The sequence below is a fragment of the Camelus ferus genome, chromosome 11 (assembly GCF_009834535.1).
Source record: "Camelus ferus isolate YT-003-E chromosome 11, BCGSAC_Cfer_1.0, whole genome shotgun sequence".
Lineage (NCBI taxonomy): Eukaryota > Metazoa > Chordata > Mammalia > Artiodactyla > Camelidae > Camelus > Camelus ferus.
Genome location: NC_045706.1, coordinates 32,178,000 through 32,203,696, shown reverse-complemented (window position 1 = coordinate 32,203,696; position 25,697 = coordinate 32,178,000). Strand labels below are relative to the sequence as shown.

Here is a 25,697-nt window from a genome sequence, read left to right as displayed (position 1 = left end):
ACCAGGTATTAGATGATTTTAATTATTATCAATTTTATTAGTTATGATTATGGTATATTATTATGTAAGAAAATATCCTAATATTTTAGAGATCGAGGCCAAAGAATTTAGTGAAAAAAATGCCATGATTTTGGGATTTGCTTTAAAATGTTTCATAAATCAAAAAATAGATAAATCAAGTGTTGTAAAATGTTAGACGTGTTGAATCAGTGTGATAGGAATATGGGGTTCATCTTACAATCTTCTCTTATTTGATGAAGTTTTGATGTTTTTTTAACAATAAAAAAATTTTTTTAAAAAAGAATACATGAACCAATCCTTGGAAAATACATCACAGAGTCTGCAGTGCCCTGTAAGAGCTCATTAAGTTAAATTTATTAAAATGCATCGTAATTCAAAAGGCACTTTAGTATGTTTTCTCATTTTGCTTTACAACACCCATGTAAGGATCAGGAAACTAACTCAAAGGCAGACTGATCTTGCCAAGGCCACACAATTGGTTAAAAATTGGAAGTACCAGAACTGAAAGCCAATATTCACAACTCCTAACTTAACTCTTTCCAATACCTGGTGTTGGAATATAGAGGTATCTTTTCTAATTCTAAAGAATAAAGTTTATGCTTTTACAAGGGTTACTGCAATTTCTGAAAACATTAGAATTAAGATGAGGCATTTTACTTGATTAGGGTTGTGTCTTTATAACTGAAACAATGGGTTAAACTAGTAGAAAGTCAACCAATTTACTAGTTTGGGATCAACTAAGAAAAAACATGTGGATTTGTGTATGTGCACGTGCATGTTGTGTGTTACAGAAATGTTTGGCTGCAAATGACAGAAAAATCAATTAATATGGATTTAAACAAGAGAGGAATTTATTTGTGTCACGAAACAAGAAATTCAGACATAGTCCAAGCTGGTGTATCATTTCCCCAATTTCAGGAATGTTCTAGATTCCTTCTGTCTTTCCACTGCACTGTCCTGATATTCATCCTCATGCTTGCAGCTGACTGTTACAAGATTGTAGCACCATATCCACTCATCATATCCTTGCTTCAGACAGGACAGAAGTAGCAAAAACTTTCCCTAAAACATTCAGCTTACACCTCATTGGTCAGAATTATGTGGCATGGCCGCCTCTAGTTGCAAGGAAGTTCAGAAAAGAAACCACTCTTAACTGGGCCTATTGCCATCACAAGTTAAATCAGGGTTCTGCTAGCAAGACAAAAGGAAAAAATGAGTAACAGTGTCTGCCATTCGGACTCGTTTTGATGTCTTCAGCAACCTTAGAAAACAGTTTCTTTTAACATAGACTCGTGAAAATTTGAAATAGGTTCACTGTGCATGGGATGCTTTTATTGTGCCATTTGCTGTTTTGTTGTTGTTGTTGTTTGTCTCCTGTGAGTGGAAAATAAATTAAAATTGGGATTAAGATTTAGAAGAGGTATAAATATATGTACCCAGATAGTGATACTCCTTTGGAAACGTCTAAAGAGGACACCTAAAACCCACCTGAAAACATATACAGACATCTCAATTTTATTGCCATTGACATTTTCTTCTACAGAGTGCTGGACTGAGGTCATTTCAACATAGCAATGGGCTAAGAGAAGATGTAGCCAAATGTAGTTTGTCTCATCTATAAACGAGAACTTCTGTGAAAACAGTATAAGAAAAGAACCCCACCCCCAAAAGAAAAACGCTATTTAGTCTTTTAAGCTTAGTCTTTTAGAGCTCATTTAAACCTGCCCTGATAACTGCAGAAATGTTTGCTTACATATATTCTAAAGAATGAAGTTAAGATACATTAAAGTTCATTGATAAGGATGCCACTCATTTGGGGGTATTCTTTTAAAGTTCAGATGTGACTCCGGAGCTGTGCCATCCAATATGGTAGCCACCAGTCACATCTGGCTACTCAAATAAAAGTTAACTAAAATGAAAAATTCAGTTCTTCAGTCACAGTAGTCACATTTCAAGAACTCAGTAGCCATCTGTGGCTAGTAGCTACGCCTAGGACAGCACAGACATAGAACATTTTCACCACTGCAGGAAGCTCATTGGACAGCACTGCTCTAGAAGATCAGGACTTCTAAGACGCAAAACCAGACCAAGTCCTCTAAATGAATGCAGCCCATCATCTGAAGCATTTTCATCATTCCTCTTTAAGAATGGTCTTCAGAGCCCCTCACAAGCCACATTAAGAAAACATCCTATTTTCATTGATTCTGAGTTTATTGAGTGCCTTCTCAACAGCACACTCCTGATAGTGTGCTGCACATGGGGATCCAAGGAGTGAGGCGACATGGCCCTTCCCCTCTGTGCCATGACCTATTGAGGGAACAAATAACTAAGATATGATGTAACAGGTGTATAAATATCACTACGTACAGCATGCTTGGGGAGCAGAAAGAAACAATTGATTCTATTTGGAACGTTAAGAACAAGTCTTCTTTATAAAGAATTCAAGTGAATGTTACACTAGGGGTTTCAGAGTTTTGCTTTGAAAGATTATTGAAGTATTGTTAAGCAAAGGACAGACAAAAACTTATGTATTTTGAAATGGTCATTCTGATAGCAATTAGAGCAGGTAAAACACTGAAGGTAAGACCAGTTGGCTAGCAGTAACCAGTTGGGTTAGAGATGTTGAGGGATTGACTAGGTCAATGGCCACAGGAATCCACAGAGAAAGAACAGATTCAAGAGAGGTCTGATTCAAAATACAAAAGTTGATGAGCATCCAGACTATTTCTCAGTCTTGGCTCTATATAACATTGAGCAATTAACAAATTCATCCTTTAAAGATAGAGTTCCCTCACCACTGGGGGTATTCTCAAGAATGAGCTGCACAGATTCAAAACAGTATTTCAGGGTGTTTTATTTTTACAAAAACAAAGCAAGAAACACTGTGTGTGTGTGCATGCGCACGTACAGACAGATAGATCAATATATAAATATACATAGATGGGAGATTATGTAAAGATACAGACCAAGGTCTTAGTGATTATCTGAAGTTTGGGTAGGATCCAGAGTTTATTTTCTTCATTTTGCTATTCTGAATTTTCTAACTTTTTCTGTAATGACAATGTATTGTTTATGCAATAAAGAAAAGCTATTTTTTAAAATAGTAATTTTTAAAAGCCACAGCCATTAAATCTAAAGGAGAGTTCTAAGAACGTTTTTTAACGATGTCAACATGGCTAAAAGAAGTTTATTTCCCCAAGTTTACTATTTTAGAAAAACATTCAGTTGAAATCTGAAAAAGATGTTTTCTTTAAAAAAAAAAAGTTCACAATTTCATAGCCATACCTTCTATAATTAAGGTATTAGTTACAAACCATTTTCACCCAACCTGTCAGAACTTACTTTGCTATTGTTCACTAGATTAGTATCACTGTATATAATTACAGTAGAATGTTATCTATAATTTAGACCTTCCATTACCTTGTAATTTGGTCTTTCCTTTTCTTCCACAGAAATAACCAGTTCTCTAACTTCCCTACCCCACCGCCAAACTCCTATCCCCCATAGGTATAAAATGAGGTCCCGTTGGCCATCTGGACTTAGCAAGGTGAAATATTTCTCCTGCCTCACTCCCAGTTGTTCTCGGGCTAAAGAGTTTTTACTTGTAAACCATCACTCTTCCACTTCTCGCTGACACTTGGCAGAGATGAAAAGCATCTTCTCCACACCTATGTACAGAATGATCAACATTCTCTGTATGTCCTTCTCTACAACCCTCTCACTCCTCCCTGGGCACTCAGAAGCATGTTGGTGGCAGTTAGGACTGTTTCTCAAGACCAAGAGTTTCCCTGGAGCTGTCACTCTGCAACTACCCAGTGACCCCTTTCCCACCCGCCAACCCCCATCCTGGAGTGCATGTGCATCAAGCAGGGAAGGGGTGGTGCATTAAGAGCAACGTATTTAACAGGAAGAAAAAAAACATCGATAAATTATTTTTTTGTATGCAATTCCCAGGTGAATTCATCAGTGGATTTGTTTAGAAATGGGTTATCTATTCTGGTAGAGTAGCAGAAATTAAAAGTTCTGACTTGCCTTGTTTTGCCAGTATTTCAACATTTTGTTCTATTGAATGTGACTACACGTACAGACCCACTTTTATTTAGTCTCGCACATGAAAAGAGAAAGCATAAGGCATGCAATTCAAGAGGCTTCTCAGCCAAGCATTTTAATCGCAAATTACTAAATATATTTGAAAACAATAGGGACACAGTTGTCCCTCCTATCCAAGGAGGATTGTTTCCAGGGCTCCCATGGATACCAAAATTTGAGAATGCTCAAGTCCCTTGTAAAATGGTGTAATATTTGCATATAACCTACACACATGGTCCCATATACTTTAAATAATCTCTAAACTACTTATAATACCTAATACAATGCAAATGCTATATAAATAGTTGTTGGCACATGGCAAATTCAAGTCTTGCCTTACGGAACTTCCTGGAAATTTTTTTAAATAGTTTCAATCTGTGGATGCAGAGCCCATGGATGGGGAGGGCCAATTGTACTGTTTTCCCCTAGTATTTGTTCTATCAACCTAGCTTGGCAGCACAGATTATCTTGAACTGTAGTTAAAATAAAGTTTTCTGTCTATAAAATATTTGAGTTGTTGCTGTATCGAAAGATCAGCACACTGACCTGCTAAAAGTAGGAGATAATTGCATGTTCCTTCCTATGAGTATTTCAGAAGGAAAGAAAATCCTGAAAAAGAATTCAAGAAAAATAGAAATGAGAAGACTTCAAAGTAACGGATGGACACATCATTTCCCGGCAAGGCTAATTAGCACTGAATTTTGCTGACTATATGGCACTTATGCCATACCTTTTGCTAATAAACATTTAAATAGGTGACGATAGCAACTATATTAAAACTAGAAAGCCTTTCTACAAATGAAAATCAGAATTTGTCATCTGGAACTTTAATACTAATTATCATATTCATTACGTGGTTTGCTTCAGATCTGCCTGTTACAAATTCTGGGTTTGAAAAACCATGCAACCCCATTTCACCATGCACTGTTAACTAACTAGTACTGAGTTATGCTAATAACTGAATTATGTAAAACAACAGATAACCCAAACATCGTCCCAAGCGTGTTTCAGAGATATTTTTGATTCTTTTATTTGGATCTGGATATCCCTGTTCTGAAAATTCACTCAACTTCAAGTAAAATAACAAAGCCACAACCGAAAAATCAGACGATCTGAATGTCGAGAAATTCCCTATTCTTAACTGCCGACGCAGCGCACTGCATTCTTACTCCCTCCCTTCTCTTAGATCAGCAGGTGTCTCCGCAGCTCCAGTAGACTGAGAAAAGGAAAAGGAGGGGGCGGAAAAGAAAGGAAATTGTCTATGTGGCTTGGTCGTGGGGGTGGGGGGTGGTTTAATATCATGATTAAAAGCTTTCCTCCTCAGTTTTAAAGTTCGTACCCATATTAATGCTCTGACATTAAGGATTATGCAGCAGAGTTTGGGTCTGTCCATCTGTAACTTATAAAAAGAAACGTATAAGGAAGGGATAGGAGGCAGCGAAGGGATGCAGGGAGAGATGTAGGCGCGTGGGGACGGTAAGGGAGAGGCGGATTTGGCAGTCCAAGTGGGGACGAGAGGAACAGGAATGGAAAGTGTGGCCTGGCCGTCCGGCCTTGCGGTGGGGAAGGTGGAGCCCACGAGGTCTCTCCCCCCTCCCCACTCCCAGGGTTTTCCTTGGTAGATGGGGGCTCGCGGCATCCAGAAAGGGTCCGTCAACCAAAAAAGGGAAGGTTGCCTCCTGAGGATGCGCAGGCTCGAGCCCTCTCTCCTGGAGCAGGAGGGCGGGCAGGGGTGGCAGGGACAAGCAGAGGCCCCTAGGCGACGGCTTTGCAGGCGCCGGGGAGGGAAAGGCCACCAGCCCAGACCCCGCGGGTCTAGACGCCCCACGTCACGGCCGCCGGGACAGAGGAGGCTGCCGCGCTCGGCCCACCCAGCAGGCGCCACTCCGGCACGCTCTATCCCCGCGCGACCCTTTGCAGGCCTCGCCTGCCACCCACGAGTCCCGACCCCCTAGCCCGGACCTCCTGGCCATCTCGGGCGAAGGTCCGCAAACAACATGGCGGCCCGGCGGCGGCAGTGCCTACTCTCCGGGTCCCCGGGGTGGGCGAGGGCGGCCGCGGCCGGCGTCCCGGACCCGCCACCCGCGAGCCGAGCCGGGAGCTGGGCGGGGGCGGCCGAGGCGAAGAGCCCGCCGGGCGCGCGCGGGGGCGGGGGCGGGGCATCCGGGCGCGCGCCCGGCGCGGGCGGGGGCGGAGCGGCGGCGGCGGCAGTTGGACGCGGCGGCCCAGAGCCCTCTCGCGGCCGCGGCGGCAGCAGCGCGAGCTTCAGCTTCAGCCCGGCCGCAGCCGCCGCCGCCGCCGCCGCCGCCGCTGCCGCCGCCTCGCGTTCCCGCCGCCCGGCCCGACATGAGTGAGGCGGAACGGGTGCCCTCGCCTGCCGCGCCGCCGGCGGTGGCGGCGGCCGCGGCTGCCGCCGCGCCCGAGGAGAAGAAAGGGAAGGAGCCGGAGCGCGAGAAGCTGCCGCCCATCGTGTCGGCGGGCGCCGGTGCGACTGCGGTAGGTGCCGGGCGGGGGCCGCGGGGCGCCCCGACGGCGGGTCGGGAGGGGGCCGAGGGGCGCCCGGGGACGCGCGTCTCCTCCCGGGACGCCGGGACCCGCCCGGGGAGAGCGCCCGGGCCCTTCTTCGGGCTGAAATCAAAGAGTTGAGCCTCGTGGGCAGCCGCGGTTACTTCGCGAGCTGCACCTTCCACCCTCGGGAAATGTCGGGGTGGCTGGGTCCGCTAGCTCTTTTCGGTTATTTTCTGGTTGAGGGTCCCTCACTTTCTCTAAGGAAATCACCAGCATCTTGGAGTGGGCATCATCTGTCGGTTGAGGATAAGGTGTCAGGCAGGCGGGAGTGGGTTTTCCACTGAGCTGCCTGTCTGGCTCGGGGGAGCGAAAATTTCCCCCCTTTCTTCGCTTTTCTTTCCCTTCCCCCTTCAGATTGAACGGGCTCCACGGCGAGTTTCCACCTAATTGTGACCTTTTCGTTGCTGTCAGGGTAGTGGGAGGTAGATGCCTGGGTGATGGTTTTATATTTCATATGATACAGATGTGTGACGTAAGGTGGGGAAGCTTTTTTAACCTTTTATTGAAACTCAAGTGATCTGAGCTTCACGGAGATGATTTCCCAGCTGGATTTTCTTAAGGATTATTTGGAGAGCACTCTCAGGCTTCAAACTACATATTGCCAGATGATGTAATGGGCCAGCCCCCCTTCCCTATTTTTACTGGTGGTTATGACTGTTTACTTTGGAACACACACACAAAATTAACCTCTGATTTTTGAGATTTTTATTTGACATCATATTTAAGTACTTCTTGAAACTTTAGTACATTTAAAGACCCGGACCTGTCATGCAGCCTTGCGTGACAAAATAGTAAAAGTTTAGAGAACATGATATATTTTCTTTCTTCCTGCTTGCAGTTCATTTCTTAAAACCTCCCTCTTAAATGACTAAGAACTTACTAAAATAGCTCACTAAAGCGTTATAGGAATGGTGTTTTGATTCGGTAGGTTTTTTTTTTTTTTAATGTCTGATGACCGTGATAACTGGAAATTGTTAGAATTCACACAGCAGAGCGTGGACAGTGATAAAATGACACTTTAGAAAATGACTACAGTTGATTGGTAAATTGGAGTTGCAGGTAGGAATTACTTTGGGAAATGCTTTGAAGGAATTTGTCAGCCAACTGCTTGTAGACCCAGTTTCTGCTTTTGGTATCCTAGGCTTTCAGAGCTTATCTGGGAAGTTCTTAACTGGCAAATAGGCAGTGTTTCTCAGCAGTTCATTTCTAAGTTAGTTGTTTAAAACAATGAATGCGTATACACTTACAGGAACAGTTATGTGAATGGATCAAGTCCTCAAGTAAGCATGCCCCCACCCAAAAAAAACTTCTTTATCTTCGTGTAACTGAAAAATTGAAGACTTGAGATAAAAACTTGGAGAAATTGATGCAGTGTGGGCACAGGTCTACAGACTGTCATCTGAAACCTTTGGGGCTTTGAAATTCAGAGTTTTCCGGGTTTTTAGAAATGTGTCTGCAATGGAATGTGTGTGTGTTCAAGCTGAATGAGGTAAAGTCTTATCAGTAGCTTCATATCAGTTCAGCTCAGGTTGGATTGTAAGAGTTCAGGTCAGGTACATGTTTTGTCACCAGATGAAGTATGAAAACTTTACAGTTTTAAGAGCTTCTAGGATTTTGGAAGTGTGATCAAAGGATTATGGACTTGTACTGCTAGTCAAATAGAAGAATAGAGTTCAGGAAGTTTCAAAAAATCTTGAATAAAACCTTGCAAAGACACAGGTTTAATTAGAAGAGGATAAGGATGAATAGAAAAACTTGAGATTCTGAAGGCAATTTCTGGTACCTTACAGGCAGGGTGGGTAGCTTCTTTTTTTTTTTTTTTTAATGACAGAGTTTTTTTGTTGTTTTGTTTTTGTTTTTGTTTTTTTTACTGACATTCACAGTTTAAGGGTCTTCTTTGAATTGACAGAGGTTTGTAATTAGGACCGATATTTTGAGTCATGACAGGAGACAAAAGGATTTTTTCTCAGATTTTGTAGCAGGAGTCAGAAGAGCAAGGGGAAAATGAGGAATTTACTGATGATGATGATGGTGTGTGTGTGTATGTGTATGTATCTGTCAAAGAGAGATTTCTAGAGCTGGGATGCTGAGGTATAGCAGTGAAAAGCCTTAGTCAAGAAAATCTGTGCTTGGTCCTCCAGAGGGCGAGGAAGCCAGGGACTGGGATGACTTCTGAGTTCCCCAGTAGGTGTGGAAGGCCCTGGTGTGGGGGGCAGGGAGAGATAGCTTGTGGCCTGTTGGTGGTTTTCCAGCCTCCATGTGGATTAAACAGAGCTTCTGGAGGTTTGCTGAGGAACCTGACTGCCATCAGTAACTTCTTTCTTTGAGCCATTTTAGTGATCTTTCCTTTTTGCCCCAGGTTAACACCTCTGTCTATGTAGATTGAGTTTATGACTCAATTAATGTAGCCCTACAGTACTAGCTTTTCCCAAAAATCATTGTATCACATTTTTATGAAAGTTGGAAATAATTTAGAGTGACAACTTCCTGAAATAAGTAGAAGGCAGGTTATGATGACCTTTATTAAGCCTAAAGAGTTGGGACTGTATCCTGGAAGTTTAAAGAAAGGTGCAGAGGTGGGATTGAGGGTGCAGGGTGCCCTAAAGTGATTGATCCTGAGACCATCTAAGTGTGCAGGAAGTCCATGCTAGCTGAGAAGTGCCTAACACAATGGTCTCAAACCTGACTGAGCACTGAGTTACCTTGGTAGCATGTTAAAGCCCTGATTCCCAGATCTCACCTGAGCTCATCAGTTCTCAGCCTCCGATGCACCATGGAATCACCTGGGGAACTTTTAAAGCCATCATTGCCGAGGCCCAAATGAAGGCCAGTTAAACCAGAGCTGAGGTGGGTAAGGGCTAATGTGAACATTTACTGACATTGACAGAGTGGACTGGAGGAGAATATTATACAGTAGTTGCTGATGTAATAGAGAAGTTAGAAGTTAGAAAAAATTGGTGAATGGGGAAGGAGAAACGGTCAAAGGGGGAGCAGAAATAATAGTGATAAGTGAAGGTGAGTTTGTCTTCTTCAACATTTAAATCGGGTGAGAAGAGAAAGGGTGGTTCTCCGTGGGACAGGGTAGCAAGGAAGCGAGTGGATTCCAGAAAGAGACTTTGCTCAGGGCAGGGAGGTGAAGGGAAACAGAGGAAGTCAGTTTTGCCCACAGTGAAGGCCAAGAGACTTGTCAGGTAGGTGGACTGTGAGGGTAAAGGGTTTGACGTGTGGAGAGAATTTGATAGGAAGTCGGTTACAAGAATGAGATGTTTGTATACGTTGTGTGCCTAAAGGATGTAGAAGTGGACTCACTGGAACCGCTGGGCCAAAATGTAACTGCCCGTTATTGAACATCTATTATGTTTACCTTGGGACTAGATGCTACAGAAAACACAAAGACAAGTTTCAAAAAAAAAAAAAGATTCCTGCCTCAGGGTAGGCAGGGCTAACACATAAAAACTCAACAAAGCAAAACAATGTGTAAGAGCCACCATGTGCCGTAGAAACAATTTGCACTACGGGAGATCAGAGAAGGGAAATCAGTGTGTGCAGAACTGGGAAGAAAAGCCTGAAAGTAAAGGCAATTATTTAAGCTGGCTGGCCATTGAAGGGTGATGGGATTTGGATGGGCAGAAGCAAGTGGGAAAAATAATCCAATGGGGAAAACAACATGAGCAAGACTTAAAGGGGAGAATTAGGGGGTAACACTGCAAGCCCAGTGGAAGCCTGCTGGCAGTTTGTGGGAGGTGAGTAAGATTGCATGGGTGCTGGACCAGATCACTAAGCAGGGAAGTTGGGACATTTTTTTCTGTGCTTAGCAGGGAAACCTTTGGAGTTCTTAAATAGAGGAATGGCATAATGAAATCAGTGGTGGCATCATGAAATCAGTGGTCGTGGTTAGAGGTAGTTAGACTGGAGGAGGGAGGAGAAAGGGGTCACGGAAGGGGCTTTGTAGTTCATGTCTGAGATGATGGTGCAGCCACTAGGGTGGTGGCCACGTGAAGGGTGTAAGGGATGGAAGAACTCACATGGAGTGGAGCCTACCTAGAGAACAGGGATGAGAGAGAAAGAAATTGAAGAAAAAGGATTCTAATGTTTCCAGACAAGTTCTCTCAGAGAAGAACATTTACATAAAAAGGCCGTCCAGCCAACAGCATTCCAAATAAACATATGTGTGTGTGACCTTAGATAAAGCCTGCCTGTCTCGGTGTTTGGAACAACCTTATTTTTGGAAAATCTTGTGCCCTTTGTCCATCATGTTCTAAAAAAGAGATGAAATGGGAAAGACTGAAGGCTATGGTGGTGAAGGGTTCTAAGCAATTTAATAAACCATAGATATTACAAAAATACATCACATATGCATATGTGTAATATATATAAATAATACAAGTAACTGCTACTCTTTGAGTACCTACTCTGTGCTAAGCATCTTCCGTGTATCTCTCATCTAGTCAGTTAGTGTAACCAGAGTCACCTAATGGTTGTGACTGTGAGGAAGATACTGTCCCCAATTCACAGACAGGAGTCTGAGTGTGAGGTTACGTGTGGTGTACCTTGCCAAAGGCTGAAATGGCTGTTCAGGGGCAGAGCTTGGTTTCAGATTGAGACTTTTCTGTCTCAAAAACCTGTGTTCTTTCCCTTATCCCCTATACCCTGTATCTGTGGCCAGGAGTCATGTGGTTCAAAGAACCTGCACCTATGGCAAGATTTCTTCTTTTAGAAAAGAGGATGTGGTCCAGTGATAGTTTGTTCAAAACTTTGTTACCAGAGATAGAACTATTATGGGAGAGAAAGATGTGTTCTAGGATATCTGATGATATCAGTTTTAATTATGGTATGAATTATCATGAAATTCTATATAAGATAAAACAGTCTCACAAAAGAAAAATAATCAGAGTCTTAAGACACAAAACGTGAGGGCTGTAGCTATATAAATACATAACCGGGGTGTCTGACTTTGAGTGAGTTGTAAAGTTGTCTGTCAACTTTTTTTTTTTAACTGCAAAGCCATATTGTAGTTGCATGCTTATTTTCCCATTCATAATTAATTCAGAATGTTAGGACACAAATAATTTTACTGTATTTAACAATTGAAGAAAAATGGTCATTGTAGGTTGTGAACCAGAGACCCTCCCAGAGTGTCCAGTGTGATACTGCCTTGCTATTTGTGGCTCTGTTTCTATAAAATGGGGAAAATAGTAATAGAACCTACCTCATAGGGTAGATCAGAAGACTAAATTAATTAACACACACAAAGTATTTAAGAAAGAGCCTTGACAAAGTAAGCACTCAAGCCAGCCAGCTCTTTCCACTCCTGTCCTGTGGCTTTGGTACTTTCCTTTACAACCTTCTATATCAAGCCTCAATCTCTATAGATACACCTTTATCAACCCATCTCGCTCCTCTTCCCTCACCACGTACACACACACACACACACATGCCCTATGAATTAAGGGATGTCATGTGCTTTCTGAACTCTTCAGGCCTGGGATATGCCTGGGTTCATATGCATTTCTTTTTGAAGAGGAAAAGAAAGCGCTTCAGAAAGGGGTACTGCTAGTGTTCCAATATAGCAGCTTATTTTGACATAGTGTTTGGAAATTAACTTGCTTGTATTTAGTTAGAATTGAGGAAGCAAGAGTAAAAGATGATCAACAGAAGATGAATGAGGAAGTGGGTGGAGTTGAGAAAGCTCTGGAAAGATTGGATTTTTCCACTTTTTCTCATATTGTAAGGATCCCTCCTTGCACTGCAAAAATGACTGCCAAGCTTTATGTGAATAACTAGTTGTTCCTAAGTTGGTATTTGTAACTTGGTGACAATTTAGTAAGTAGTCAAAACACATTTGGGGGGGGGTAGATAATTATAATAAATGAATGTGCCTTTTAAAAGTAGAAATTACTGGAATTTTACTAATTCAGCTTAATTGAAAAGTCACTCTGAAGTTTGAACCTAGACATCAAAGAAAGCTGTATTTCAAATCAGCTTGGTTTTGATCCAGATATTTTAGTAAAGAACAATAAATTGATTGAGAATTGTGACTACATCAAATCACACACTTTAAAAATAATATATTATTGTATAAGGGTATCTGTTGCTGCAATTTCTTTTTTTCCCATGTTGTAAAATGGTGAATAAAATCTCCCAAGCCACCTTGCCTTCCTGCTAAGTGAACACTGAAGTTTCTGAGTTTCAGTACTAACATTTCCTTTATATTAAGTAGGGTTCGTTTTCAGCTTTCTATGAGATTGATTACATTTGTGACTTTTCCAGTGTTAAAATTTTCTTTCAGGATCCACTCTTCCTAGTCTCCTTTGAAAGATGGGCTTTATCTCACGTAAAGAAAGCAGTTCCACTTGGGCGGGTGCTATTTAGTTTGAGAGGGAGGTTCACACTTTGAAAGTAGCCAACTTTCCACATCTTGAAGGATGTAGAGCACTGATTTTATAACCCAGCATCCAAATAGGGAACTGTGAAAAAACATACAAAAAAGAAAAACAAAGTATCTTTACCCAGTAGCAGGGCCTAAAATAGTCTCCTTTATAGACTCTAAATACAGTTGAGGCATCTCATCTGGTGTGGCCCTAACCGATAGGTCAATTTATTTTAAAAGTTGGGGAAAGCAAAGTATCTTAAATGCTTTTTATTTTAACTTAAAATATGTAAATGTACATTTGTTCACCAGTCTTTTGACACAACAACCTTTACTCAAATCTCAGGAAACCACCCACTCGTTTGTAAAGCAGTTTTTCTATGCATCATAGGTAGTCAGTCCTTGGACTCATCAAGTCTGAAGGATACATGCTTTTTATTAGGAGCACCTGATGTATTACTGAAGTATCCATCTTTGGGCTGAAAAATAAATTTCACTGAGGCCAAAAGTATGCAGTTTGCCATTGTTCCTGTATAAATATCCGAAATTACCAAAGCAAGAAACTCAGTTTTTATTCCTTCAGACATCTTTCATTCTTTGTCTATGTTTTATACCATATTTAAATTTGTTACCTTGCCATCAGCTCTTTCCCTTCCAGAATGATGAATCAGAATAATAATTCTGTCCTGCTTCCTAAGATTGTATGTTGGATTGGGTCTTGTTTAGAAAAGTATGTTTTCTTCTATCTTGATCAGCTCTGTCCAGTAGAAAGAATATGAATCACTTATGTAATTTAAAATTTTCTTATAGCCACATTAAAAAGAATAAACATAAAGAAGTGAAATAAATTTTACTAATGTATTTTAATTAATCCAATAGAACCAGAAACTTAACATTTCAACATTTAATCAATATAGCCATGTAAAGAGATATTTTACCTCTTTTTTATGCTAAGTATTTGAAAACGGTGCATTTTACACTTAGTGGTACATTTCAAGTGCTCGATAGCCGCAGGTGTAAATGGCTGTGTTAGTGCAGCTTTGCATGTTATCTCCTTATTCTCCCAAGATTTCTTAGATTCATTCCTAGTTCTAATTACTGTTTATTCCTATTGCAGCAGTCCTCAAAGTGTAGTCCTCAACACCGTTTTAGAGGTCTGTGAGATCAAAACTACTTTTGTAATGACACTAGGATGTTACTTGTTTTGTTCTCGATCATTCTCTCCTGAGTTGTACAGTGTAGTTTTCTAGAGGCTATGCGATACATGATGTTTCAACAAATTGAACGCAGAAACAGATATAAGAATCCAGCTGTCTTCTATAAAACCAGGTGTTAAAAATAGATTTGCAGAATGTAAACCATGGCACTCTTCTCACTGATTTTTGTTTGTTTGGGAAAATATAGCTAATGTCCATAAATGGATTTATTGTTATTTTGAAAGGAATTAGTATATATATACAATAATTTTTAAGAGTGTAAAGAGATCCTGAAATCAGAAAGTTTGAGAACTACTACGCTAATGCGTCTAGAATTTTCTTTGTTCTGTTACCATTAATGCTTTTCATTGGGCATTATTGACCACAAGCATTCTACGTAAGTGAATTTTCCAACTAGCCAAGTGTTATTTTTGACTACTCGGTCATTTATTGTAAGGAGCATTTTCTGAAATACGTTATGTCCATCTCTTCTCAAATAGAAGATTCTGAACACAATTTAACATATCCTGGTGACTGGATCCCTTGTGATAACTTTGCATTGCTGACCAAACCAAAGAGCTCCATGTAGAATCTGTCTACCTATGCATTTGTAGTGTGTTGTCTCTACAGTAAACAAAACTTCTGCCAGTCTGACCTATCTAAATAGATAGCTAGAATCCAACATTAATTTTCCCTTGATATGGTTTAAAATGTTAGCATTTCCAGCTTGTTTGCAAAGCTATTAGTTTAAAATATGTTATGAATAATGAATTTTGTAAACATAGAAATTTAATTTAAAATGTTTTACTTCAGAGACTCTAATATAGTGAGATATTATGGCTTTAAAAAGCGTTTCATGATGGAACAGAGCCAGCAATTATTCTTTTATCAAAGATTGGTTTGGAATGTGAACAAAAATGTTTTATCTTCTAAGGCAGCTTTTGGGAGATAGAGGATGAGCATAGTAAATTTTATCAGAATTTTGAATGTAATAAAACTTGATATTCAATACAAAAACTATCACCAAAAGCCATGAATATCCTTCTTATTGGCTTCTGATAGAAAAATAAGGTAAATCAGAAATTTAGTTCAAATGTAGTCTGTTATTCAGTAAATCTTGAAAGTAAGAACTCATGTATTAATAAGGTTGACAATATTGAATTATATGTTAACAGAGCAAAACAGGTATTCTATGTATTTGTCTATTAATTTTTGAAATTATATTATAATCTTACATATAATCTGCGTGATTATATAGTCAGACCACTGAGATCCATGTTAGGTACTTGTGAAATACGATCTTTGATTAGCTTTGTAACTATGACATAAAATTTTTCGCCTGTTTGTTAAACTCATTCATGGTCAGCCTCTGCCTAGAGAGAGAGTCAAGTCTATTATTTATTATGCCAGGTGTAAGTATTTTGAGTTTTTTCCTCAGTGTATCTTAGTGTTTTTCCCGTGTTCCCTATTTGTGCTGTTCTTCTGCAACAGCTGGTTGGGTTTCCTGCTACTATCTATTCTTTCACACATGCAGCCCACTGTCTGTAGGCTGGCCGTGTTCCAGGGTGTCGTCTCTAGTGTTCTCGTTTGGTAGGTCTCATAGATAACATTTCTGAAGCTCCTCAGGGAACCAGATGTAATAACTGTGGTAGATCCAATCCTTAGAAGACTTGCAATGTTCCCTAACCTTTAATTTAGGCTGACGTTTGAGGTCCTATTAATACTCAGCTTCTTGATTCTCTGGTTTTTAGTTAATCAGTTTACCCTCACACAACGTGCTGCCTGCGTTTTCATGAAATTGTTAGGTTACAGATAAGATTGCTCTTATGCGGGGCAACTGCTCTTTTGAAGGTTTGCTTTTATTGATCTGTAGTGCACTGTCAACCTGTGAAATTGTCCATGATTAATTTCACGTCGTCTCAAGTATAAAGTATCAAGGGTGTAGTTAATCTTACAAGCAAGATGTCTGTACTAGACGAGGATTTTTTTTTCATGTTGTTTAAGCTTTTTTAACTACAAGGAGCAGAAAATCAGGCCATCCGTGCCTCCTTTTGGAAAAGGGGGAATTATTGAAATGATATACATAGATGGAACCAGAAGGCAAACAGGAACAGAGACTGGCTGCTGTCTGTGCCTCTGCTGCTCTCTCACTCTTGGCTGGTCACTCATTTCCATATCCCTCCATCTAAAATCTGGAAAGCTCTCCTCTGATTGACATTCTAGGAAGCATCAGTGCCCTTTATGCCAGGCCAGCTAATGTGTGGCCACCCAGCCTACAGATGGCTGCCTTTTGGTTGAGTGCCTATCTCTGCTCCAGTCCATGGCTATTCCTACACAGAGAGAGGCAGTAATGCTCTGGGGACCACAGAAGTGAACGTTGAATTTGGCTACCATGATCACTGCTCACTGTATGTTCCTTCAAATCTTTGTACCCTTCCAGCCACTGGCCTTTCTCCCCTTCTGTAAGCTTCTGGAGGGAGCAGTCAGAGCAGTTGGTGTTCATTGTTTTCATTTCCTGACTTCCTATTCATTTACCAACTCATTTCATAGTTTCTGCCACCAGTACTCCCTGAATCTGTCATCTCCTTTGTCCCCAAGATTTCATAGCTGCTCATTCTAGTAGCACGTTTTAGACCTAATCACTCTTCATCATTCAAGATTGTTGACTACTTTTTTCCTTGAAACTTTTGCTTCCTTAATTTTTAATAAATTACCTTCTCGGGTTTCTCAGCTTTTTTGGTCATTCATTCTAAATCTTCTTTGTCAGCTCATATCACATATGCCAATGTTTCCTGTGGTTCTAGCCTTACATTAGTTTTGTGTAACAGTTGCCACATAACAGCAGCATAACGGTATCCCTGTCAGTTGGAAAAATTACGTTATCTTGGCATGAGAACCATGCTTTTGCCTAGTGACCATTGGTTCCTCTTCTAGTCACTCACAAATCATATGTTTATATAACCCAGCTGACAATTTTCTTCAAGTTTTTATGTATTCTTTAATCATATGTCCTCTCCTTCGTGATGAGGTGTCAAAGTGTGTCTCTTCTCCTGAAATTTGAAATAAACCATTTGACCTTTTCATTTCATTTATTTTGCCACTTATGGGAGGGGGCTCTAGTTCTCATTATGCCTCATGTTTGGACCTGAAAGAGCTGTTACCCTTCTGTCTTCCTTTGGCCCAGGCTGCCAGTTGTCTTCATTTCCTTTAATGACTCAGTTCAGACTTCATTTCTCCCCAAAGGCCTGGTGTAGCTTCTAGTATTACTCCCCTCCCATTTGTCCCCATACTGCTGACAGAGTGATTTTTCTAAGATACAGATATGATCATGTCACTTCCTGATTACAGTCCTCCTTGACTTGTCCCTGTGCCCTTCCAGGATGGAGTCTATAACCCCTCACCTGAAGGCTTCATGACACCATCATTGCCTACTTGTCCAGTCTCATCTTATGGGGCCATTCTCCCTCTCTGATTCTATATTCCAGCTACACTGATCGCTAAGTCCTATTGTTGCTCAGGCTTAGATACCATCAATGACAGTTACCAATGGAAAAAGCCCTTGATACATTAAGTTATTGTAGATATTTACAGCCATGTTAACAAAGTTCTGTTACTGAGCAACACTGGGATTTAGAACTGGTGGGTTAAATGGCGTTGTTGATTGAATCAGTGGCTTGGTTTTTGTTGTTGTTTTGTTTTGTTTTGTTATTTGAAGATTCCACAAGTGAACTAAGAATGTTCTTCAGGATCTCCTTTAATTGAGAAGGGTTAGGGAAAGGGGCAGGAAAATAAAAGATTGAGTCTTTCCCAGATTGCTGGGACATCAAAAGTTTCTCGAAAGTGCACTTAGTTTTTCTGCTTACATTAATTTTCTCTGGTTAGGTGAATTGCTCCTAAAGCTAGGAAATGTCATTCAGCGTATATTTATACAAGTACAGAAGATAATATCAGCCACAAGGGCTGTTTTGAAAACAGGCTGATCCGTGTAACACATTTCCTATCACATGATAAACCCTTAATAAGTGATAGTTACTGTAGCAGAGACTCTGAGCTGTAGTGGGTTGAGATTGCAGACATGAAAGTCGTTCCTACTAGCGTTTGAATTCTCACCTACCAGCTCTGTGAACTTGGGCATGGTACTTTAGTAACCTCATTTGTAAAATGGGGTATAAATACACAAGTCATAGGAATGTTGTGTTAAAGCACCTAATAAAGTAGTAGGCATATATCAAGTACTTAATACATATTTTAGTGTGTTGTTACCACAGAAATAATCATTTGTAGAGTACGCATTGTGCCATGGGCTCTGTACAAGACCCTAGAGGGTATTATCTGTGATTCCAACACTTCAGATTCATATTCTGCATCCACTAGACGACTGCTTTATTTCAGTTAGGCCGTATGTTTAACTTGCATAGACTGGATCATGTAGGCTAATCCTAACACACAAATACTGACTCAGACTTCACTGAACCTAAATCTAGCCAAGAAGCAAGCAAAAACAAATAAAGCAAACAAAAACGACAACAGATTCTATGAGTGGCCAAAGATGTCACACACACAATTGCACACATGGACTTTCCTTATGGAAGTCTTCCTCAAGTTCTCATTCAGTGCCTGTCACCTCTTTGTCACTTGTTAGCTGAATGACTGTAGGTCTCAATTCCACTTTTTCTATCTGTGAAATAAAGGAGTTAAATAACTAGCTTCTCAAACTCTCTTAAGTCCAGAAGCTTTTAAATTCTATGTGTACAGTATCTGAAAAAATTTTTTGTGGGTTATTTTCTCTTAAAAAGAAAAACATAATCAATTTACCCAAAAGTGTAGGATCTATGCATAAGATTCACTGGATGTCAAGCTCTGTGATGAATAAGAAATTTCTAGTCCAGCATGAAGGTCTAGTGTGAGAACAATGATAATTTCTGTGGGATAATTTAAGTAAATCACAAGCATGAATAAGAGTGATTTTTGTCGAAAAGGTGACCACCAGAAAAAGCTTTGCTGGGGAGTTATTATGGAATGGGTTATTCTGCATTTACAAAGTAGCCCCAAGTTTCAGTGTTTGAAAATTGTAAAGGTTTATTTATTGCTACAGTGTAATCTGATGTCAGTCAGCTGTGACTCTGCTCCACATAGTCACTCAGGGACCCAAGCTGGTGGACGCACTAACATTTCAGTTTGTAGCCTTGACAGTTGTCATAGTGGAGGAAAAGAGAGAGGAGCTGGAGATTTTCCCACCAGCCTGAAACGCATTAGTACTTTCTGGTCCACAAATGACAGACATCACATCTACTTGTGGCCGATCAGAATAAATCAAGTGGCTCCACTTATCTGTAAGAGAGTGGGGAATGTGGGAGAGTGAAGACTGGGTGAGTGTAAATGTTTTTGCTACATGGCATCTGAGCTGATTCTAAAAAGGTAAATAGAAATCATTCTGCTGAATGAAGAAGGAGGACATGAAAAAGAAACTACTGTGAAAGCAAAGAAATTATGTACCTTTAGAGTAAAGCAGTGAATGTTGGGGAAGAAGTTAACTACTATATTTCTATTAAGCATCTGGAGGCTGGAACACAGTGTAAGTAGGGAAGAGCTGAGAATAAGCCCCAAAGTAGTTTTACAGCTAAATATTGCACTGGTAATGTGATTTTATTTATAATTACAAAGTGCAGATTAATTATACATTATGAATTTTATAGTTGTTATTTTGTGGAAAGTACATTAATGGATAGATTCTATGCTATAGGAAGATTGCTCTGTTATTTGCACTTTTGTGCCTAACACTTCTTTTTAAAATCCCACTACACCCAAAGTCTAATCACGTGCTTAGAGAGAAATGAACTCTAAAGGGTTTACCTTTTTACCTTTTTAAAGTTGCATCAAAAGACAAGAAAACCTTCAATGAATCAACCTGTGAAGTATCACATGCATGTTAACTATTGAAAAAATTATTTGTGGAGGTCACAAAAATAGTGTTACCTAATACCAAGTTAAAATAGCAGTTAACATGAATGGAGCGTGTAGTGTGGACAAAGAGCTGTGCTGATTGTTTTACAGGCATTATCTCAGTTAAGCCTCACAGTAACCCTGTGGGGAAGGGGCTGTTCTTATCCCCATTTCCAAACTGTATCGATTTGTGAGCAGTTAGATGGTATGACTATTTTCATTTCATATTTAAAACAGTTTGGTCCTAGAAAAGGTAAGTCAGTATTAGATACGCATTTTATCAGTCATGTATCTATCATCAAATTAAAATCTCTTTTATAAGTGCTTATCATTTTTGCAATACAATAAGTTAAATACAGCTATCAGGGATTACGCTGCAGTGTTAACTTTTCTGTTTTTAGGGTTTGGACAGAGGATCAAAAGGCCAAATTTCTACTTTCAGCAGTTTTGTTTCAACTGTTAATCAGAAGAAAGAAGCCGCTGAAAACAGAAGTTCACCTACACATCTTGTTTTCCCTAACATCAAGAATGGTAAAATATTTATAAATTTAAAAATGTAATTACAGTTATTAAAAGTATACATATATATATCTTGGCTGAAAGTATATTATCAAACAGTTAAAAGAGTAGATTTTAATAATTCAGCATTGTTCTGGTAGGTCTCGTTAGTTAATACAATAAGAAAAAGAAGTAAGTTCTATAAATATTTACAGAAAGGAGCAGAATCATTACTTTTAGGTAATTGTTACCCAGAGTAAGAGAATAAAATACAAAGCTAATGAGTAAGAAAGTTTGGCTAGCGAGCCTGGCACAATATAAACATGCAAAAATTCAATAGATTTCCTTTATTTGAGCAGTAATCAGTTGAAAGACTTGATGGAAAATATATGAAATGTTTAGAAATAAGCCTAAGAGAAAATGAGTAATACTTTATCAAAGGCTTAAAAAGATGGTTTGAGGGGGAAAAACTTAACTATCATAGAGATGTCAGATAAACCTAGTTTACTCTCTAACATTTAATGAATTTTTCAACAGTGTTCTGGGGGAAACTTAAGAAAATGTTGCTCTGTTTGATGTATAAGAATAAATGAGATGATGTAAGAAAAAGTGATGAGGGAGACTATTCCCTGTAGTACCATGTATTACAAAGCTATACTGATGATCACACCGCCACCAAGATAGCCAAACAGATGGAGATGGATGAGTAAAACATATGTGTATAATACCATATACATGGTACTATTCAAAAAATTGATTAGGCCGCCTAGCCAACCTATTGAAAATAGTAACTTTAGATTTAGATTTTTTTAAACTACAAAAGTACTAGAAGAAAACAGGAAATTTTTTCGTACTAAAATTCTTGTAATGATAATGCCAACAGCCATAAAACCAAAAATTGCTAAGTTTGAAGACATAAGATAATTTAAAACTTCTATAGGATTTTTTTAAAAGTCATAAAGTAAGTTGTCATAGTGGGTGAAAAACAAAATCCTTGAATTATAGAGATCATTAACAAATCAGGAAAATGAACATTCCAGTAGAAAAAAAGGGCAAAGGATCTGAACAGACCAATCAAAAAAGGAAATATGAACAATTAATACACCTGTGAAAGGATGCTCAATCTTACTAGTATTAAAGGAAATACAAATTAAAAGAAGGAGCTAACATTTCCCTACTCAGTTGCAGAGAATGGAGGGATGTGTATCTGTGGCGTTGTCTAAGGAGTGTGAAAATTGGCACTTTTATGAGTGGAGGGCTTGGAAGTTGATACAGCTTTTCTGGAGATCAAATTATTGACACATATTCAAATTTTTAAATGTTCATATACTCACTGACCCAGTATTCCATTTCTAGGAATTTATTCTAAGGAAATAGCATATGTTCAAAGACATATGGAGAGAATGTACATTGTTTATAATAGTGGTGTTTGAAGGAGTCTAAATGAATTGGTTGACTAAATTATGGTAATCCGTATTGTAAATACCATGCCTCTATTAAGAGAAATGTGACATGTATATAAATCGTCTAGGAGAAATGCTCACAATACACTGTAAAACGAAAAATGCAAGTTAATAATAGGTAGAGTATGACTCCAGTTCTTTTTGGTGTTGGGAAACCTTTTATACTTCTTTCCGCGTATGAAGAGGTATGGAAGGATGCCCACCAATCTGTTAATTGTTTCCTCAGGAAAGTAGGATTGGGTGGATATTATTAATATGACTTGTTTCTTTATACAACTCTATATTGTTTTAATCACAGGAAGTGTACGTTACTTGCATAATTTTAAGTGCCCCTTGCCCTGTAACAAAACAAAACAAATTTGCAAAGTTTTAAATGCCTCTCACACCCAAACGAAACAAACCTAGAAATGAAGGACACAGTTCCCAGTAAATTGCCTGTGTCCATAAACTGCGTGTGGCATAAATTATTCTTGCACATATTCTCTGTTGACACTCCAAGGTCAACAAGAGTGACCTATTCTACACTCTTGCGGTTAGTATTTACATTATCTCATTTATCAACCTTTGCCTTTGATAATTTCTTTCTTCTTTTATTTACACATACAAACATATTTCATTATCTCAGTCTTACCCTAAGGAAGTAAGTCACGGTCCCCCAACCCACAACAAAACAAACTTACTGTGATACCATTATAGAAATAAAGGAATAAAATGAGTCTGTTTGATGGGGGATAGGAGTTGAGAGAGGTGATTTCTATTTTAATCACATTAACTTGGTGGTAACTGTAACTTTTATATGTGTAATATTTATAATTTAGAGAGAACTTTCATATTTTATCTGAGCATCATAGCAATCATGTACAATAGAGTAGATACTAGCATTGCTGCATAACAAATTCTCACAAACCCAGTGGCTTAAAAACAACACCATTTATTAGCTCATAGCTCTTTAAGTCAGAGGTCGTGGTGGGTGTGGCTGGATTTTCTTCTTGGGGTCTCCCAAGGTGGAGGCTGGACTGTACTCTGGGGAAGAACCCTTCTCCAAGCTCCTCAGGTTGCTGGCAGAACACCTTGTTTGCAGTTGTAAGACTGAGGTCCTTTCTCCTCGCTGGCTGTCAGCCGGGGCTGCTCTCAGCTCCCGGGGACCACTCACAGTTTGCCGCGGGCTGCTCACAGGAACCTCCCGCTATATGGCAGCTGTTTCAGGGCTGGTAGTAGGAGCCCTTGTGTCACATCCCCTTCGTGCTTCCAGTGTCTCTGACTTTGTCTTCTACGACCAGTGGGACAAAACTCTCTGCTTACAAAGGCCTCATGTTATTAGGTCCTGCCTACCTGGATAATTTCCCTGTTTTAAGGTCAACCAGTTAGTAGCCTTAATTAGATCTGCGCAATCCCTTTTGTCATATAATACAACGTAATCAAGATGGAACACCAGGAGGCTGAGAATCACGGGGCCATCTTAAAATTCTGCTTATCAAACCCATTTTTTTAATGGAGGTTCTGGGGACTGAACCCAGGAGCACTCTACCACTGAGCTATACCCACCCCCTCACACCCATTTTTTTAGTAAGGAAACTAGAGATCAGAGAGGGTAAATGACTTGGCCAAGGTCACACTGCTAAGTAACAGAATCAAAATTCAGCCTTACATTCTCTGACAACCAAACTCTTGTTCTCACAGATAGAGGAAACTCCTGATTGACTTGTTTCTCTTGCCTGATTAATCGTATCACATTAATCATACAATTCTAATTACATCATCTCTATACTCCTTAATGCTTCCAAAATTAAATAAAAAAGTTTTACCTTGACACTCAAGGTTATTCATAATATGACAGCTTTTCAACTTTATCTCCCACTTTTCTCCTACATGTAACTTACATTTTAACTCTTCTGGATGCCTAGCATGTTCTTACCTCAGTTTTTGCAGTTTGTTCCCACTGCCTGGAATGTCCTCTCTCCTCTTCTCTACCCATCAGATCCTATCTGTTCTTCAGAGATACCTTTTTACTAAACCATTGCTGATTCTTCCTAACCACATATAATTTTTCCCGTCTTACGGCTTTGGGTTGTTGGTTACCTCTTTTAGCCTTTCAGTCTTGCGTAGCATCATTTATGTACTTTAATCTCCTAGACTGTATGTTTCATCCCCCGCGGAGCCCAGGGCAGTTGCCCTCTCCATCAGAGGGCCTTACGAGTATTTATCGCCTAGATGAAAACAAGAGAGAACTCTAGGGGTTGGGGGGAAATAGTCGTGAGGGTGGGTGCCCCAGAGCATTGACAGCAGCTGCCAGGGCAACAGCTTCATACGGTGCCCACCACATGTCAGGCACAGTTCTAAGCACTGTTTGGTTACTGACTTATGCAGTCCTTACAGCAGTCTGAGGTAAGAATTATTTTCCTTTTCAAGGATAAGGAAACTTGAGCCTCAGAGAGTCGTAAGTGACTTGCCCTGCATGAACTTCCACAGCTGTTGAACAGCTGAGACGGGAAAGAAAGCCAGAGGTAGTTTAAAAGAGAGAGAGTTGGTGAAAGAAAAGGAAATGAGCCCAGAAGGAGGTCAAGGAACCAGGCTGTGCAGTGACTTGGAAATTCAAGGGAAAAGAAAATTTAAAGAGGATTCAGTCCATAGTGCCATTGCTGAGGGAGGACTAGATGAGCAGCACTGAGACAAAGCTGAGGATTTGTTGGCAAATGTGTTTATTGGCGAATGTGTTTATTGGTGACTTTATACAGTGGGATGGTATGAGGAGACTTCATGTGGTAAAAAGTTAAGGAATAGATTAGTGGTGAGGATCTAGGGGCAAGTGTAGATAGCCAGTAGAGTCACTTCAACTGACAGAAGAGAAGAATGGACTCTTGCCGAGCTGTACGGTCAGTAAAAGGATCTAACCCAGAGGGAGAGATGAAAGTTGCAGTAGGAATATAAAATAAAAATGAAAGATAGAATAGAGAAGTGGTGCAAGGTTAAGAGGAATGCCAGCACAGGGGCTGAGATGTGGGCTTCAGCGAGGAGAGACGGGCACTTCCTACTCAGACTCTGGACAGCTGGGCAGAGAGGAAGTAGGAGGAGGAAATGGAAGTAGGAAACTCACTTCTCACCATAAATTCAATGGTCTCCATGCAGGGGGTGTTGGTTTCCTAGGGCTGCTGTGACAAGTACCACAGACTTGGCACAAGCGAGAGGAGAAATGTATTCTCTCTTGGTTCTGGAGGCTGGAAGTCTAAAATGCAGGTGTTGGCAGAGGTGGTTCCTTTTGAAGGTTCTGAAGGAACATCTGTCCCCTGCCTGTCTCCCAGCCTCTGCTGGTTGCCAGTAACTGCTGGTGTCCTGTGGCTTGTAGATGCCTCACTTCAGTCACTGCCTCTGTCTTCACATGGCCTTCTCCCCAGTATGTCTTTCTGTGCTCAAATTTCCCTTTTTTTTATAAGGACACCAGTCATTGGACTAGGGTCCGCTCTAATGCAGTATGACCCTATCTTAACCTGATTACATCTGCAAAGACCTTATTTCCAAATAAGGTCACATCACAGGTTCTGGGGGGTTAGG

At 40.1% G+C, this 25,697-nt stretch overlaps 1 protein-coding gene and 1 long non-coding RNA gene across 4 annotated transcripts in view; one reads left to right on the top strand and one right to left on the bottom strand.

Annotated features, from left to right (window-relative positions):
* Positions 1-815: 815 nt before the first annotated feature.
* LOC116667125 lies at positions 816-6,245 on the bottom strand. The gene is made up of 3 exons (XR_004323884.1): positions 6,073-6,245; positions 4,657-4,719; positions 816-1,395 (listed from the first exon to the last, which is right to left on the bottom strand). It is a non-coding gene; the product is annotated as an uncharacterized LOC116667125 (long non-coding RNA).
* An 81-nt stretch (positions 6,246-6,326) lies between these two features.
* The window catches only part of HECTD2 (HECT domain E3 ubiquitin protein ligase 2), a 62,447-nt gene continuing 43,076 nt past the window's right edge, over positions 6,327-25,697 (top strand). For all 3 annotated transcript variants that reach the window (XR_004323883.1, XM_032491330.1, XM_032491331.1), the window contains exons 1-2: positions 6,327-6,606; positions 20,589-20,718. Coding sequence is in view for 2 of the 3 variants with exons in the window: in XM_032491330.1 (XP_032347221.1) it covers positions 6,457-6,606; positions 20,589-20,718 (280 nt within the window). In the remaining variant the exon portion in view is untranslated. The remainder of the gene's footprint in view (positions 6,607-20,588; positions 20,719-25,697) is intronic.